The sequence below is a fragment of the Eleutherodactylus coqui genome, chromosome 6 (assembly GCF_035609145.1).
Source record: "Eleutherodactylus coqui strain aEleCoq1 chromosome 6, aEleCoq1.hap1, whole genome shotgun sequence".
NCBI classification, from domain to species: domain Eukaryota; kingdom Metazoa; phylum Chordata; class Amphibia; order Anura; family Eleutherodactylidae; genus Eleutherodactylus; species Eleutherodactylus coqui.
In genome coordinates, this window is record NC_089842.1 from 220,715,771 (window position 1) to 220,728,702 (window position 12,932).

The following is a 12,932-nucleotide window of genomic DNA, read 5'->3' on the forward strand; positions in this document are numbered from 1 at the left end:
GGTCCCAGACATGTTCTGTTGGTGATAAATCTGGAGACCGGGCGGCCATGGAAGTGTGACAATGTTGTGGGAGCTCCTGTGACCCCCTTGTGTGTGCGGCCAAGCATTATCCTTCTGTCTTTTGGAAGCCACCATGAGAGGAACACAAGTGGCTACAGACTGGTGGTCTGTAGGAGGCGTCCTGAGCCCGGTCAGCTTGTGTGCCCTCACACATCCACTGGTCCCAACACCTCCTGAGAGTCTGGTCAGAACAGCCTGGTGGGGGACAATTCATCGATATGACCATCCAGCTTCTCACATCCCAATAATGCGCCCCTCTCAGACTCTGGTAACGGGGTGAAATCTCTTCTCTGTGTCGTAGAGGCGTCTAGTGGTCAACAAGCTCTACACAAGCGGAAGAAGAGGTCACTACATACAAGGGGCCTCTGAGAGCCTTTAATAGGCCAAGGGGGGAACCACTATTAGGGTCTCAGGTGACAAGACCGTTCATCTAATCACCACAACTCCCATCATTACAGATCTACCTGAGATGGAACTGAATGCCAGGTTTTACAGCAGAACAACTTCTTCTGGGGACGCAGGAGTGTCTTTGACAAGGAATATACTTCAGGAAATGACTGTGATCGAGTTATCGGTGCAGAATGCACCTTTTATCATGTATATGCACTGTATACTATGGCATTTGGGCCCCTTTACTGTGCATGTCTGACCTTGCAGGACTTACTTATCCGGAGAGCAACACACTGAACAATATGGCGCACTGGTATCTTGCAATATCTTCACGTCAAAGAACAGTGCCATTTTTGTGACCACCTATCTACGATACACATAACTGCGGTTAATCCGTCACCACCTGTTGTAAATACTACATCTCTCACTATGTACCACAGCACTATGTGCTCTGTACAGACACTGAACCAGCAGGGGGCAGTAGGGGAACGTGAGCTCTGCAACTGCTGCTCACGACCCACATGATTGTGCATGTTCACATCATCAGTCTCTCTGGTGCTGCACCTTCCTGGTGTAAACGCTACATCTCTCACTGTGCACCACAGCAGAATATACCCAGGCAAGTAACGGGCACTGGGAAGATGTGGCTTAAAAACTAGCAGGAAACTAACAGAATTGTGATTTCAGTTCTGAAGGTGAATGGGTCAGTATAAGATAAAGCTATGACAAAGCTATTGATTGTTATATATAGATGTAATCAGAGACAGGAGGAGCTATGAGAGTGGAGAAGGTCTGGCGGACATCACACCTCCCTGTCCACCATAGATGAGGACCAGCAGATGTCCCCAATAGTCACTCCATACGTCAGACTGGAATGGATGAAGGGATGGTGACCAATATGATGGAGAGAAGATCCGCTGTAGTTCAGTGCCAGATTTTTCACCGTTCATTCTTGGGGGTTGAACATCAGGGTCTTCTCTTCTCCTGGATCTTGTCTCGCAGGGCCGGGTCTGTAAAGTAATCTACAAGGCCAGATAGTAAGATCTCTACTACAAGACTGACCTCAACACTGGTCTTCTGAGACACGTCACACTGGCACCACAGCCACCCAGAACCCTCCACCCGCAGCACAATATAGTTTAGTATGTCTCCCGACCATCAGAAGTGTCATATGCAGCCCCCTCCCCTACCCAGGTATCTGACATCACAAATAGCGGCCAACGTGTGATCTACTCAATGGGGTAATGCAGGTTTAAAAGGAAGGATCTGCATTATTCCAGAAACAGCACCACTCTTGTCCATGGGAGCTTCTGATACTGCAGATAATTCTCATTCAAGAGCTGCAATACTGAACAGTCCGAGGAAGAGTGTGCACGGGTGGGCCGGATATGGAGAAAACAAAAGCAGAACCTCTTCCCTAATCCAGAACAACCACCCTTAAAAATGCAAATGGGATTCGAAGTTAGTAGGCAAGGGTTCTATGTGTCAATAGATCATGTCACACATGAACAACTGTTCTAGGTGTGACCAGGTGATTGGAGACATGAAGATGGGGCTGGGTGTTCTAGATGTGATCAGATGATTGTAGGTATACAAGGATCAAGCTAGGTATTCTCGGTGTGATCAGAAAACACTGGATATGAGCGTGGGTCTGGGTGTTCTAGGTGTGATCAGACTGTAAACGTGAGGATGGGTCTGGGTGTTCTAGGTGTGATCAGACTGTAAACGTGAGGATGGGTCTGGGTGTTCTAGGTGTGATCAGACTGTAAACGTGAGGATGGGTCTGGGTGTTCTAGGTGTGATCAGACTGTAAACGTGAGGATGGGTCTGGGTGTTCTAGGTGTGATCAGACTGTAAACGTGAGGATGGGTCTGGGTGTTCTAGGTGTGATCAGACTGTAAACGTGAGGATGGGTCTGGGTGTTCTAGGTGTGATCAGACGATGCTAGACATGAGGATTGGGTCTGGGTGTTCTAGGTGTAATCAGACTATAAACGTGAGGATGGGTCTGGGTGTTCTAGGTGTAATCAGACGATGCTAGACATGAGGATTGGGTCTGGGTGTTCTAGGTGTAATCAGACGATGCTAGACATGAGGATTGGGTCTGGGTGTTCTAGGTGTAATCAGATGATGCTAGACATGAGGATTGGGTCTGGGTGTTCTAGGTGTGATCAGATTATTATGCTTGCAGCTGCCTGTTTTCAGACTAGATGATCAATTATATCCTGCTCCTCTTTGCTACATATGGGGTTAATGTTGCCTGTGTGGAAAATCTGCTTTCTACTCGCTCTCATCTCCATAGAAACGGGTCCGTGTGCGTTACTGTGTAACTACATTACACGGCTGTAATATGATTTCATAAAGGCCATAATGGATCTTTTGGGGCCGTCTGGAGCATATCAGCAGACACGAGCTGTCATTGCCTCCATTTACAGTGGTCAGAAGGTCCGCTGCATCTGCCTGCTTGTTCCCAAGACCCTCCATTCCTGTACTCTGCATACGGCAGACGGAACAGGTAAAAGCAATGGAAGACGTAATCCGTTTGCAGCGGGCCTGTAGGTACCCTGCATGCAGCCGCCACTGCTGGTGGTTGTTTTCTTGCACTAGTTAAGTTCCTTACATACTATCGTATCCGGCCTGCAGCCATGGAAATCCCCAGTTTTCCATCAGCTCTGACGTTCCCTGAGGATGAGCGGTACCAGGCCGCATCCTGGGCCTCATTACAGGAAGGTAAGCATGTCCCTGCTGGCATACAGTTATAATAATCTGTTATTATAGATGGCAGAGGGGGTGGTATACATGGCTGCTTGTGGTAATATTAGCGGCACGCAGAGAATCTGCCCCAATCATTCCCAGGAGATACATAGACGAAAACACCCAGGAAACGTGAAAACTGGCGTGTTGCATCATCATGGAGGACTGTATGGTGATGTACGTGTGTCATGTATTCCCTTACAGCCATAATAATGGCGCAAAACCAATTGAAAATCTGAGGTACACGATCCACAATGACTGCATTGGAGTTCTGTAAATTGGCGCCAGACATGGCTACAGTACATGACAGGACACAGCGGACATGGGAGGGTGCTTGCTCCTGCTCGCCAACCCCCTTAGCCCTAATGCTGTTGGAGTCCACAGGATACGTTAAAGTATGACAAGAAAGGGATTGTGAGGCAGGTCCAGTTATGTACATTGCCCTGATCATGCCCATGGAGACTATTGTAATCTTCCCTGTCCTATAAAGTGAAAGGCCCCTTTTTTTTAGAGCCCTTCCCCATCTAGTAGCACGTTGGACCACCTTTGGCCTTCAGAGCAGCATCAATAATTCATGATGTCCATCCACAGGTTTCAGGGTGCGCCAAGAAAACCTTACCCACACCATTACTCTACCTCCACAATGGGGTCGTTGATTCATGCGGCTTGTGTCGATTTCTGACCTCCCATTGGCATAATTCAACAGAAATCTGGATTAATCTGACCAGATGATGTTTTTCTGCTGCTCAGTTTGCGCTCTTTTGCCCGCTGGAGTCTCATCTTTCTTTTTCTCTTAGACACAATGGCGCTGGAACTGGTCACCTGCTGTTATAGTCCATCCGTGCTAAGGAACGGCGAGTTGTGCGTTCGGACATGTTAGTTGGAGACCCAGCGTTGTATTAGGCCAACTTTGCAGTGCCTGTTGGTCAAAATGATTCCCGACATCCTCCTCTGACCCCTTTCAGTGATCAGTTGTTTCCATCAACAGAATCCCATTTTGCTGGCTGTTTTCTTGAATCACACCATTCTCGGAATACTCTCCATACCGTTACATGATAAACACCCCCCTCCCCCACACACTGGTTGGCAGGGAGCCCCCTGCTGGTCTAGCACCAATGACTGGCCTCGTTGGAAGTCACTCCGATCACTGGATTTTCCCATCTAATGTGGATTCACACTGAAACTGAGCCATGGAAAACTATGCTGAACTCCGGGGTCACGGGGAGAATCTCCATAAGAGCCAATCGTGACAGGGGAAGAGGCTCTGATGAAGGTGCCATTCAGTGTATATAACTGATGGATGGCGTAAACCTAGTGGCAGGGTTTAGGCGGTAGGGTTACCCTCTGCGGTGTGTGTAAGACAGCACCGCGGTGCAGCGACAGCTCTTAAACACTAACTGTATACACAGTACTTGAGGGAGAAACAAGCAGCGCTGCACTCCAGGGAGCAATGCTACCGCCGGCTCCTAATCCATGAACATCCACATTATTCCTGCTATTTGTCTTGACAGTTTTACGATATAAAGTATCAGTCAGTGACGCGCCGGCTGCGATCGTGATGGACGACGTGAGAAACGAGATAATGCGTTTTCTGTCCTCCAGCTCGGCGTCCTTCTCAGTGATGGATTCTTCCCTCCAAAATATCATGAAGCATCGGAGGAGCCTGGCGATGTCCTTACAAATAAAGCTCGGAGGGGCTGTCACCCTGTCATCTATCCTCTGAAGCCCCCCACACAGCGGACACTGCTTAGCCTCTACAGCCACTCGTCCCCGCAGCCCATTCCTGTAGGTTTGCAGCTCCTCCATCCCTTACTGGGCTCCCCGGGTCTAGTGAGCACCACCAACAACAATAATTCTCCCTGAGGCTAGTGACCATCAGCCGCACAACCAGCGATGACAGACCTCGGATCTAGCGATCACTACCAGTACTACAAGCGATGACACACCCCGGGTCTAGTGACCATCATCACCAGCTATCACTCACTCTGGGTCTAGTGACCACCACCAGTGATAAAACCCCCGGTCTAATGATCACCAGCAAAAATATGACTGGGTCTAGTGACTACCACCAGTGATACCAGCAATCACGCACTACGAATCTAGTGCGCACCACCAACGATTACACACCCCAGATCTAGGGACCACCACCAGCTCTATCAAAGATGACACATCCTGGATCAAGTGACCACTAGCACTACCTGCAATCACAGATCCCAAGTCTAGTGACCATTACAGCGATGACACACCCCGAGTCTAGTGACCACCATCAGCAATCACACACATGTTGAGAGACCACTAACAGCGATGACACACCTGGAGTCTAGTGACCACCAGCAAAGCCCACACCCAGAGTCTAGTGACAATTACCAGTGATGACACATCTTGGGTCTAGCAACAGCTAGCATTTCCAGCGATGACAGACCATGGGTCCAGGGACCACCAGCAAATCACACATCCCAGGTCTAATAACATCCAGCACTACAAAAGATGACATACCACTGGGTCTAGTGACCACCACCACTAGCAATCACATAGAATGGTAAAATTGGAAGGAACCTCCAGGATCATCTAGTCCAACAGTGCAGAATCACAGATGTCTGTTCAGGCTGTGATTTATTAGTATACCCAAGTCTTTGTCACATGTAGTGCTGCGGCTTAGCTCAATTCCTCCCATTCTGTAAGTGCTTTCTTCACTTTTCTTGCCCAGATGTAGGACTTTGCATTTCTCCTTGCTAAATACCATTCTGTTGTCGCTGCCCACTCTTCAAGCTCTTCTAGATCTTTTTGAATACTCTCCCTCTCTTCCCTAGTGTTAGCTATCCCTCCTAGCTTTGCGTCGTCTGTAAATGTGATCAGTTTCCCATCAATTCCCTCATCCAGATCATTTATAAAAATATTGAACAGCACTGGGCCGAGGACAGAGCCTTGTGGTACCCCACTTGATACATTTTTAACCACTCTTTGAGTACGATCACGCAGCCAGTTGTGAATCCACCTAACAGTTGCCTTGTCAATCCTATATTTGGTCATTTTTTCAATAAATATGGTATGAGATACTTTGTCAAATGCTTTACTAAAGTCAAGGTATACTATATCCACCGCATTTACCTGATCAACCCAGTCAGTGATACTGTCATAGAAGGAAATTAGATTTGTCTGGCATGATTTGCTTGTTAAAAACCCATGCTGGCTCTGGTAATTACTCCATTCTCATCCAAGTACTTGCACACATGCTGTTCAATAATTTGTTCAGAGATCTTTCCTGGTATAGAAGTCAGGCTCACAGGCCTGTAGTTTCCGGATTCACATTTTTGAAGATGGGGACATTTGCCTTTTTCCAATCTTCTGGGACTTCTCCTGTTCTCCAGGAATTTTCAAAAATTATGGCGAGTGGCTCAGCAAATACCTCTGCTTCTTCATTTAGTATCCTAGGATGTAATTCATCTGGACCTTGAGACTTGAATGCATTTAAGTTAGCTAAGTTTTCCCTCACCATCTCTCTGCTTATATATAGCCTGCATTATTTTATTCCCCGATAGCACAGGGAAGATCAGCTGATGTTACATCTACTTTCTGAGAGAAAACAGATACAAAATAGGAATTTAAACATTTGGCTTCTCAACATAATTTTTAACCAATTCACCATGTTTTATCCTGTAAACATCCTATAGTGTCTCTGACTTTTCTTTTGATTTTGACCCCAAAATCCTTTATTGCTTTTGGTTTCTCTTACAAGCCTCAATTCATTATTAGCTCTGCCTTTTCTGACACTTGCCCTACAGTTTCTGCAGACCGCATTATATTCTTCTTTAGATATTTCCCCCTCTTTCAACTTGATTAACATATTTTTCTTTCTTTTTAGCAAGTGTGTAAGTTTTGTGTTCATCCATCCTGTTTTTTTTAATGTTTCCTATTCTTCCTTTTTCTTAATATTTTGCCTTTCTGCATAGTGCTAGGAGCTGCTGTTTGTACCTGCCCTTACATTCTTGTATCAGTAAGTATGGCCGCTTTGAGTGATGCTTGTTCAGTCTCTACTGCAGCTGCTGCATTGTATTCATAAGTCTCAGCAGGATGCGCAGACACACAATGTCACAGAGAAAACAATTAAAAATGGCATTATTAGTACCAATAACTTTGCCATTTCTGTCTTGTTCCTTGTAAACACCGACCGGGACAAACATTATAGAGCCAATTTATGGAAACAGTCTCTTTGGCCCCTAGCAGCCAATCACAGCACAATGAGGAACGAAAGCTGCACTGTGATTGGTTGCTACAGGCAGCAGTGTTCAAAAACACTACAACCAATCACAGAGCAGCTTTCATTTTACCACAGTACAATGAAGAATGAAAGCTCTATCCATGATTGGTTGCTATGAGCAGTAGAGAAAGTTTACACAATCTGCAACTAATCACAGTGCAACTTTCATTTTACCACTGGTTCATTCATGTGGTCTGCATATTATATGAACGGGTTCATGTTAACAGCGGCCCGGCAGTTCAGAATAAGTCTGGTCAAGGACCTAACAGATACCATCCTGAACTCTCAAGTTGTGGAAAAATTTGAGACAACTGGAAGCGTTTTGACTGAACAGGTCAGAGGCCGGATGTCGTCTGATCGCACGGTGTAGGATTGATTGCAGCGCCAACCCTTAAGATGACTTTCGGAAGAAATCGGCATTCCTTATTCAACGTATCACAGAGCTGATAAAAGTGACACTGCACCCATATCACGTCCGGAGTCCAAGAGTGGCTCCAGGTCCGGTGTATGTCGGATGAGAGGGGAAGAACATTTGTGAACATGCTGGATCATTTCTCACCTGCTGCAAATTCTCGAATGTTTTCAGGTCTCCTCAATAAAACGTCACTTGAAAAAAAAGAAATTACATTATGAGAGGACAGGCAGGGAGTGACTCGACACGAGCCATTGGTGCCACATGCATGGACTGACCCGCCACACGTCATGGGGGGGGATGGCCAAACGCATGGATCGATCCGCCACACACAGGGAGCGACCAGTCGCACTTCAGGTGGGGAAGGGGGGGCTAGCACGCAGGAAGCCACCCGCCATACATCAGCGGAGGATGCATCCGAGGAGGACATGTCAGGAGGGCGTACATGTAAATGATACTCGGCACATGTCAGGGGGAGGGCGCACTGGGGAGGACACGTCAAAGGGAAGGACACACTGGAGAAGCACGCGTCAAAGGGAAGGCACAGCGGGGAAAGGACGCAGTGGGATAGGGGACGCGTCCGTGGCAGGGACGCATCCAGGGTGGGACGCGTCCGGGGTGGGGTGGGGGAAGGGATGCGTCTGCGGGGGGAGACGTGTCAGGGGGAGGAACACACTAGGGAAGGGCCGCGTCCGGGGATGGGGGGGGGGGCATAAAGGAAGCATCCGGGGGAGAAGGAGGGACGCACTGGGGAAGGGAAGCGTCGGGGGGGGGGGGGGGGGGACACACTGGGGAAGGGAGGCGTCGGGGGGGGGGGGGACGCACTGGGGAAGGACACACTGGGGAAGGGACGCATCGGAGGGAGGACGCACTGGGGAAGGGATGCGTCGGCGGGGGGGGGGGGGAGGACGCACTGGGGAAGGGACGCGTCGGGGGGGGAGGACGCACTGGGGAAGGGACGCGTCGGGGGGGGGAGGACGCACTGGGGAAGGACACACTGGGGAAGGGACGCATCGGGGGGAGGACGCACTGGGGAAGGGACGCGTCGGGGGGAAGGACGCACTGGGGAAGGGATGTGTCGGGGGGAAGGACGCACTGGGGAAGGGACGCGTCGGGGAAGGGGGGGGACGCACTGGGGAAGGGACGCGTCGGGGGAGAACGCACTGGGAAAGGGACGCGTCGGGGGGAGAACGCACTGGGAAAGGGACGCGTCGGGGTGAGAACGCACTGGGAAAGGGACGCGTCGGGGGGAGGGCGCACTGGGAAAGGGACGCGTCGGGGGGAGGGCGCACTGGGAAAGGGACGCGTCGGGGGGAGGGCGCACTGGGAAAGGGACGCGTCGGGGGGAGGACGCACTGGGAAAGGGACGTGTCGGGAAAGGGACGCGTCGGGGCGAGGGACGCACTGGGGAGGGGACACGTCGGGGGGGGGGGGGGACGCACTGGGGAAGGGACGCGTCGGAGACACCATGTCAAGATAAGGAACATTAGAGAGGACATGTTACTCATCATAGGAGGAGGTACTCTGCATAAAACACAGACGTTGATGACGTCACCAGAGACGGGGCCGGAGGTAACAAAGTGCTATAATTACCGGATGAACTCAGAAAGCAGCAACTTCACTTCCTGGTGGGTCCTCAGATATTCCTCATTACTGATCCGGGTCTGAATCTACAACAGGACGATGGAAATTTATAAGCCATGCATATATTATATACACACACAAAAATATATACACGGACACTAGCCATAGACTGTATATACAGGAGTGTAGGGGGCACTGCCAGTGTATAGAGGCTGTATATACAGGCGTGTAGGGGGCACTGCCAGTGTATAGAGGCTGTATATACAGGAGTGTAGGGGGCGCTGCCCAGTGTATAGAGGCTGTATATACAGGAGTGTAGGGGGCACTGCCAGTGTATAGAGGCTGTATATACAGGAGTGTAGGGGGCGCTGCCCAGTGTATAGAGGCTGCATATACAGGAGTGTAGGGGGCGCTGCCCAGTGTATAGAGGCTGCATATACCAGAATGTAGGGGGCACTGCCCAGTATAATGAGGCTGTATATATAGAAGTGCAGGGGGCACTGTCCTATGTATAGAAGCTATAAATACCAGAGTATAGGGGGCACTGCCCAGTGCATAGAGGCTGTATAGGTACTGTTGTACCTTGACGCCACCGGAAGCTAGGGGTTTGACATTCCTTAGATGGAGGAACGCCTCTGTCATGCCCCTAGCTGCTGATTGGCTGCATTGCTGTAGCGCTGCGATGACCCCGGCCACAATGTCCTCCCTCATGCTGCTGTAGTGCAGAGATGCGGCCGCTGAGGGTTACTCCGCTCCCCATCTGCCGCTCAGCAGTGGTGCTGGTGACAGCTGCTGAAGGGAGAGGAGGCAAAGGAGAGAAATAGCCATCAGCGGCCGCATCTGGTCAAACTACGGAGAGCGTCTGAGGGGCCTCATAGAGTGAGGTGAGCAGCGATACAGCACGGGGGCAGGACAGTATTGCCGGCAGCATCGGGGCCCGGGGGAATTATGGCTGGATGGGGGAGGACAATGTTGCCGGCAGTGCGGCTCCGGGGACAGTGGGGGGTGACAAGCTGCTGGAGAGATGAGGTGACACAGAATGGTGCGGCTGCTCTCAGCCCTCACTCGTGATAGATGGCGTGTGGGGGCGTGTCTCTCCCGCTGTCTTCTGCTGCCCTCACCGCTGCTGTGTGCCCGCTGTCAGACGCCATTCATGGAGTCCAGAGCTGTGGGGACGGCACAGCCGACAAAGCTGCAGCCAATCGGGAACTAGGGGGTGTTCCTCCATCTAAGCCTGTCAAACCCCTAGCTTCCGGTGGCGTCAAGATACAACAGTACCGGCTGTATATACAGGAGTATAAGGGGTTACTGCCGAGTGTATAGAGGCTGTTTATACAAGAGTGTAGGGGGCGCCGCCCAGTGTATAGAGGCTGCATATACAGGAGTGTAGGGGGCACTGCCCAGTGTATAGAGGCTGCATATACAGGAGTGTAGGAGGCACCGCCCAGTGTATAGAGGCTGCATATACAGGAGTGTAGGGGGCACTGCCCAGTTAATAGAAGCTGCATATACAGGGGTGTAGGGGGCACTGCCCAGTTAATAGAAGCTGCATATACAGGGGTGTAGGGGGCACTGCCCAGTTAATAGAGGTTGTACTTACAGGACTATATGGGGCACTGTCCAGTGTATAGAGGCTGTATATACAGGAGTGTAGGGGGTGTTGCCCAGTGAATAGAGGTTATCTATACAAGACTATAGGGGGCGGTGCCCAGTGTATAGAGGCTGTATATACAGGAGTGTAGGGGGCGCTGCCCAGTGTATAGAGGCTGCATATACAGGAGTGTAGGGGGCGCTGCCCAGTGTATAGAGGTTGTATATACAGGACTATAGGGGGCGCTGCCCAGTGTATAAAGGCTATATATTCAGGACTATAGGGGGCGCTGCCCAGTGTATAAAGGCTGTATATTCAGGACTATAGGGGGCGCTGCCCAGTGTATAAAAGCTGTATATTCAGGACTATAGGGGGCGCTGCCCAGTGTATAAAGGCTGTATATACAGGACTATAGGGGGCACTGCCCAGTGTATAGAGGCTGTATATACAGGACTATAGGGGACACTGCCCAGTGTATAGAGGCTGTATATACAGGACTATAGGGGGCACTGCCCAGTGTATAGAGGCTGTATATACAGGACTATAGGGGGCACTGCCCAGTGTATAAAGGCTGTATATTCAGGACTATAGGGGGCACTGCCCAGTGTATAGAGGTTGTATATACAGGACTATAGGGGGCGCTGCCCAGTGTATAAAGGCTATATATTCAGGACTATAGGGGGCGCTGCCCAGTGTATAAAGGCTGTATATTCAGGACTATAGGGGGCGCTGCCCAGTGTATAAAAGCTGTATATTCAGGACTATAGGGGGCGCTGCCCAGTGTATAAAGGCTGTATATACAGGACTATAGGGGGCACTGCCCAGTGTATAGAGGCTGTATATACAGGACTATAGGGGACACTGCCCAGTGTATAGAGGCTGTATATACAGGACTATAGGGGGCACTGCCCAGTGTATAGAGGCTGTATATACAGGACTATAGGGGGCACTGCCCAGTGTATAGAAGCTGCATATACAGGAATGTAGGGGCGCTGCCCAGTTAATAGAGGTTGTATATACAGGACTATGGGGGGCACTGCCCAGTGTATAGAGGCTACATATACAGGAGTGTAGGAGGCACCGCCCAGTGTATAGAGGCTGCATATACAGGAGTGTAGGTGGCGCTGCCAAGTGGGAAGTAAAGGAGTCATTAAGTGTAACTCAGGGTGTCCATAGTAACCAGGTTGCCATTACCCGGAGACAGCACTGTAACGTTCGGTATACTTCACCTTCCAGTCCCGCAGCCGCCGCTGCTGCTCGCAGTTCAGGGCCCCGGAATCCGTGCCGGCCGACATCTCCGCCGAGCTCAGTTGCTAGGGCCGGCTGTCTGAGAAGTCGCTGCCCGTATTGCCATAGATACATTCGACGTGACCGTCCTGAAGTCACGCCCCGCTGTTTCCATGGAGACAACCAGTGTATCTGGATGGCCCCGCCCAGATGGAGACCCGGAGTGACGTCACGGGGGTGAGGTGCTATAATAACAGAATGTTCGTAGCGTAACAGAATATACACAGCAGAGCCGCACAGGAAAAGGGGGGAAGTCCTGCCGGAGGCCACAGCTCTCGCACTGGAAGCTATGAATTGTTGTGGACGATTCCTTCAGATATACTCTATGTGTAATACATCACATCTGTATATAATACACGTATATAATACATACCTGTGTCCTCCTCACTGTAATAGTGCCCTTCAGTGTCCCCCTCCCTGTAATAGTGCTCCTCAGTGAACCCCTCACAGTAACAGTGCCCCTCAGTGTCCTGCTCACAGTAATAGTGTCTCTCAGTGCCCCCTTCACAGTAATAATGCCCCTCAGTGTCCCCCTCATGGTAATAGTGCCCCTCAGTGAACCCCTCACAGTAACAGTGCCCCTCAGTGTCCCCTTCA

At 50.3% G+C, this 12,932-nt stretch overlaps 1 protein-coding gene across 1 annotated transcript; it reads right to left on the minus strand.

Moving 5' to 3' along the window:
• Positions 1–1,184: 1,184 nt before the first annotated feature.
• On the minus strand, positions 1,185–12,432 carry RIIAD1 (regulatory subunit of type II PKA R-subunit domain containing 1). Its single transcript, XM_066608862.1, has 4 exons — positions 12,278–12,432; positions 9,467–9,543; positions 8,021–8,067; positions 1,185–1,472 (listed from the first exon to the last, which is right to left on the minus strand). Exons 1-4 carry the CDS (start codon positions 12,341–12,343, stop codon positions 1,417–1,419), a joined length of 246 nt encoding a protein of 81 aa, XP_066464959.1. The 5' UTR covers positions 12,344–12,432; the 3' UTR covers positions 1,185–1,416.
• Between the last annotated feature and the right edge of the window lie 500 nt (positions 12,433–12,932).

Bases quoted from the DNA above. Each gene is read 5' to 3' on its own strand.
- RIIAD1 (XM_066608862.1), bottom strand. From the start codon at position 12,343: ATGTCGGCCGGCACGGATTCCGGGGCCCTGAACTGCGAGCAGCAGCGG. The intron at 8,068-9,466 runs GTAATTATAGCA...TTTTTTTTCAAG, and splicing joins CTGCTTTCTGAGTTCATCCG to TGACGTTTTATTGAGGAGAC. The intron at 1,473-8,020 runs GTGAGAAATGAT...CTGGCCTTGTAG, and splicing joins CATTCGAGAATTTGCAGCAG to ATTACTTTACAGACCCGGCC.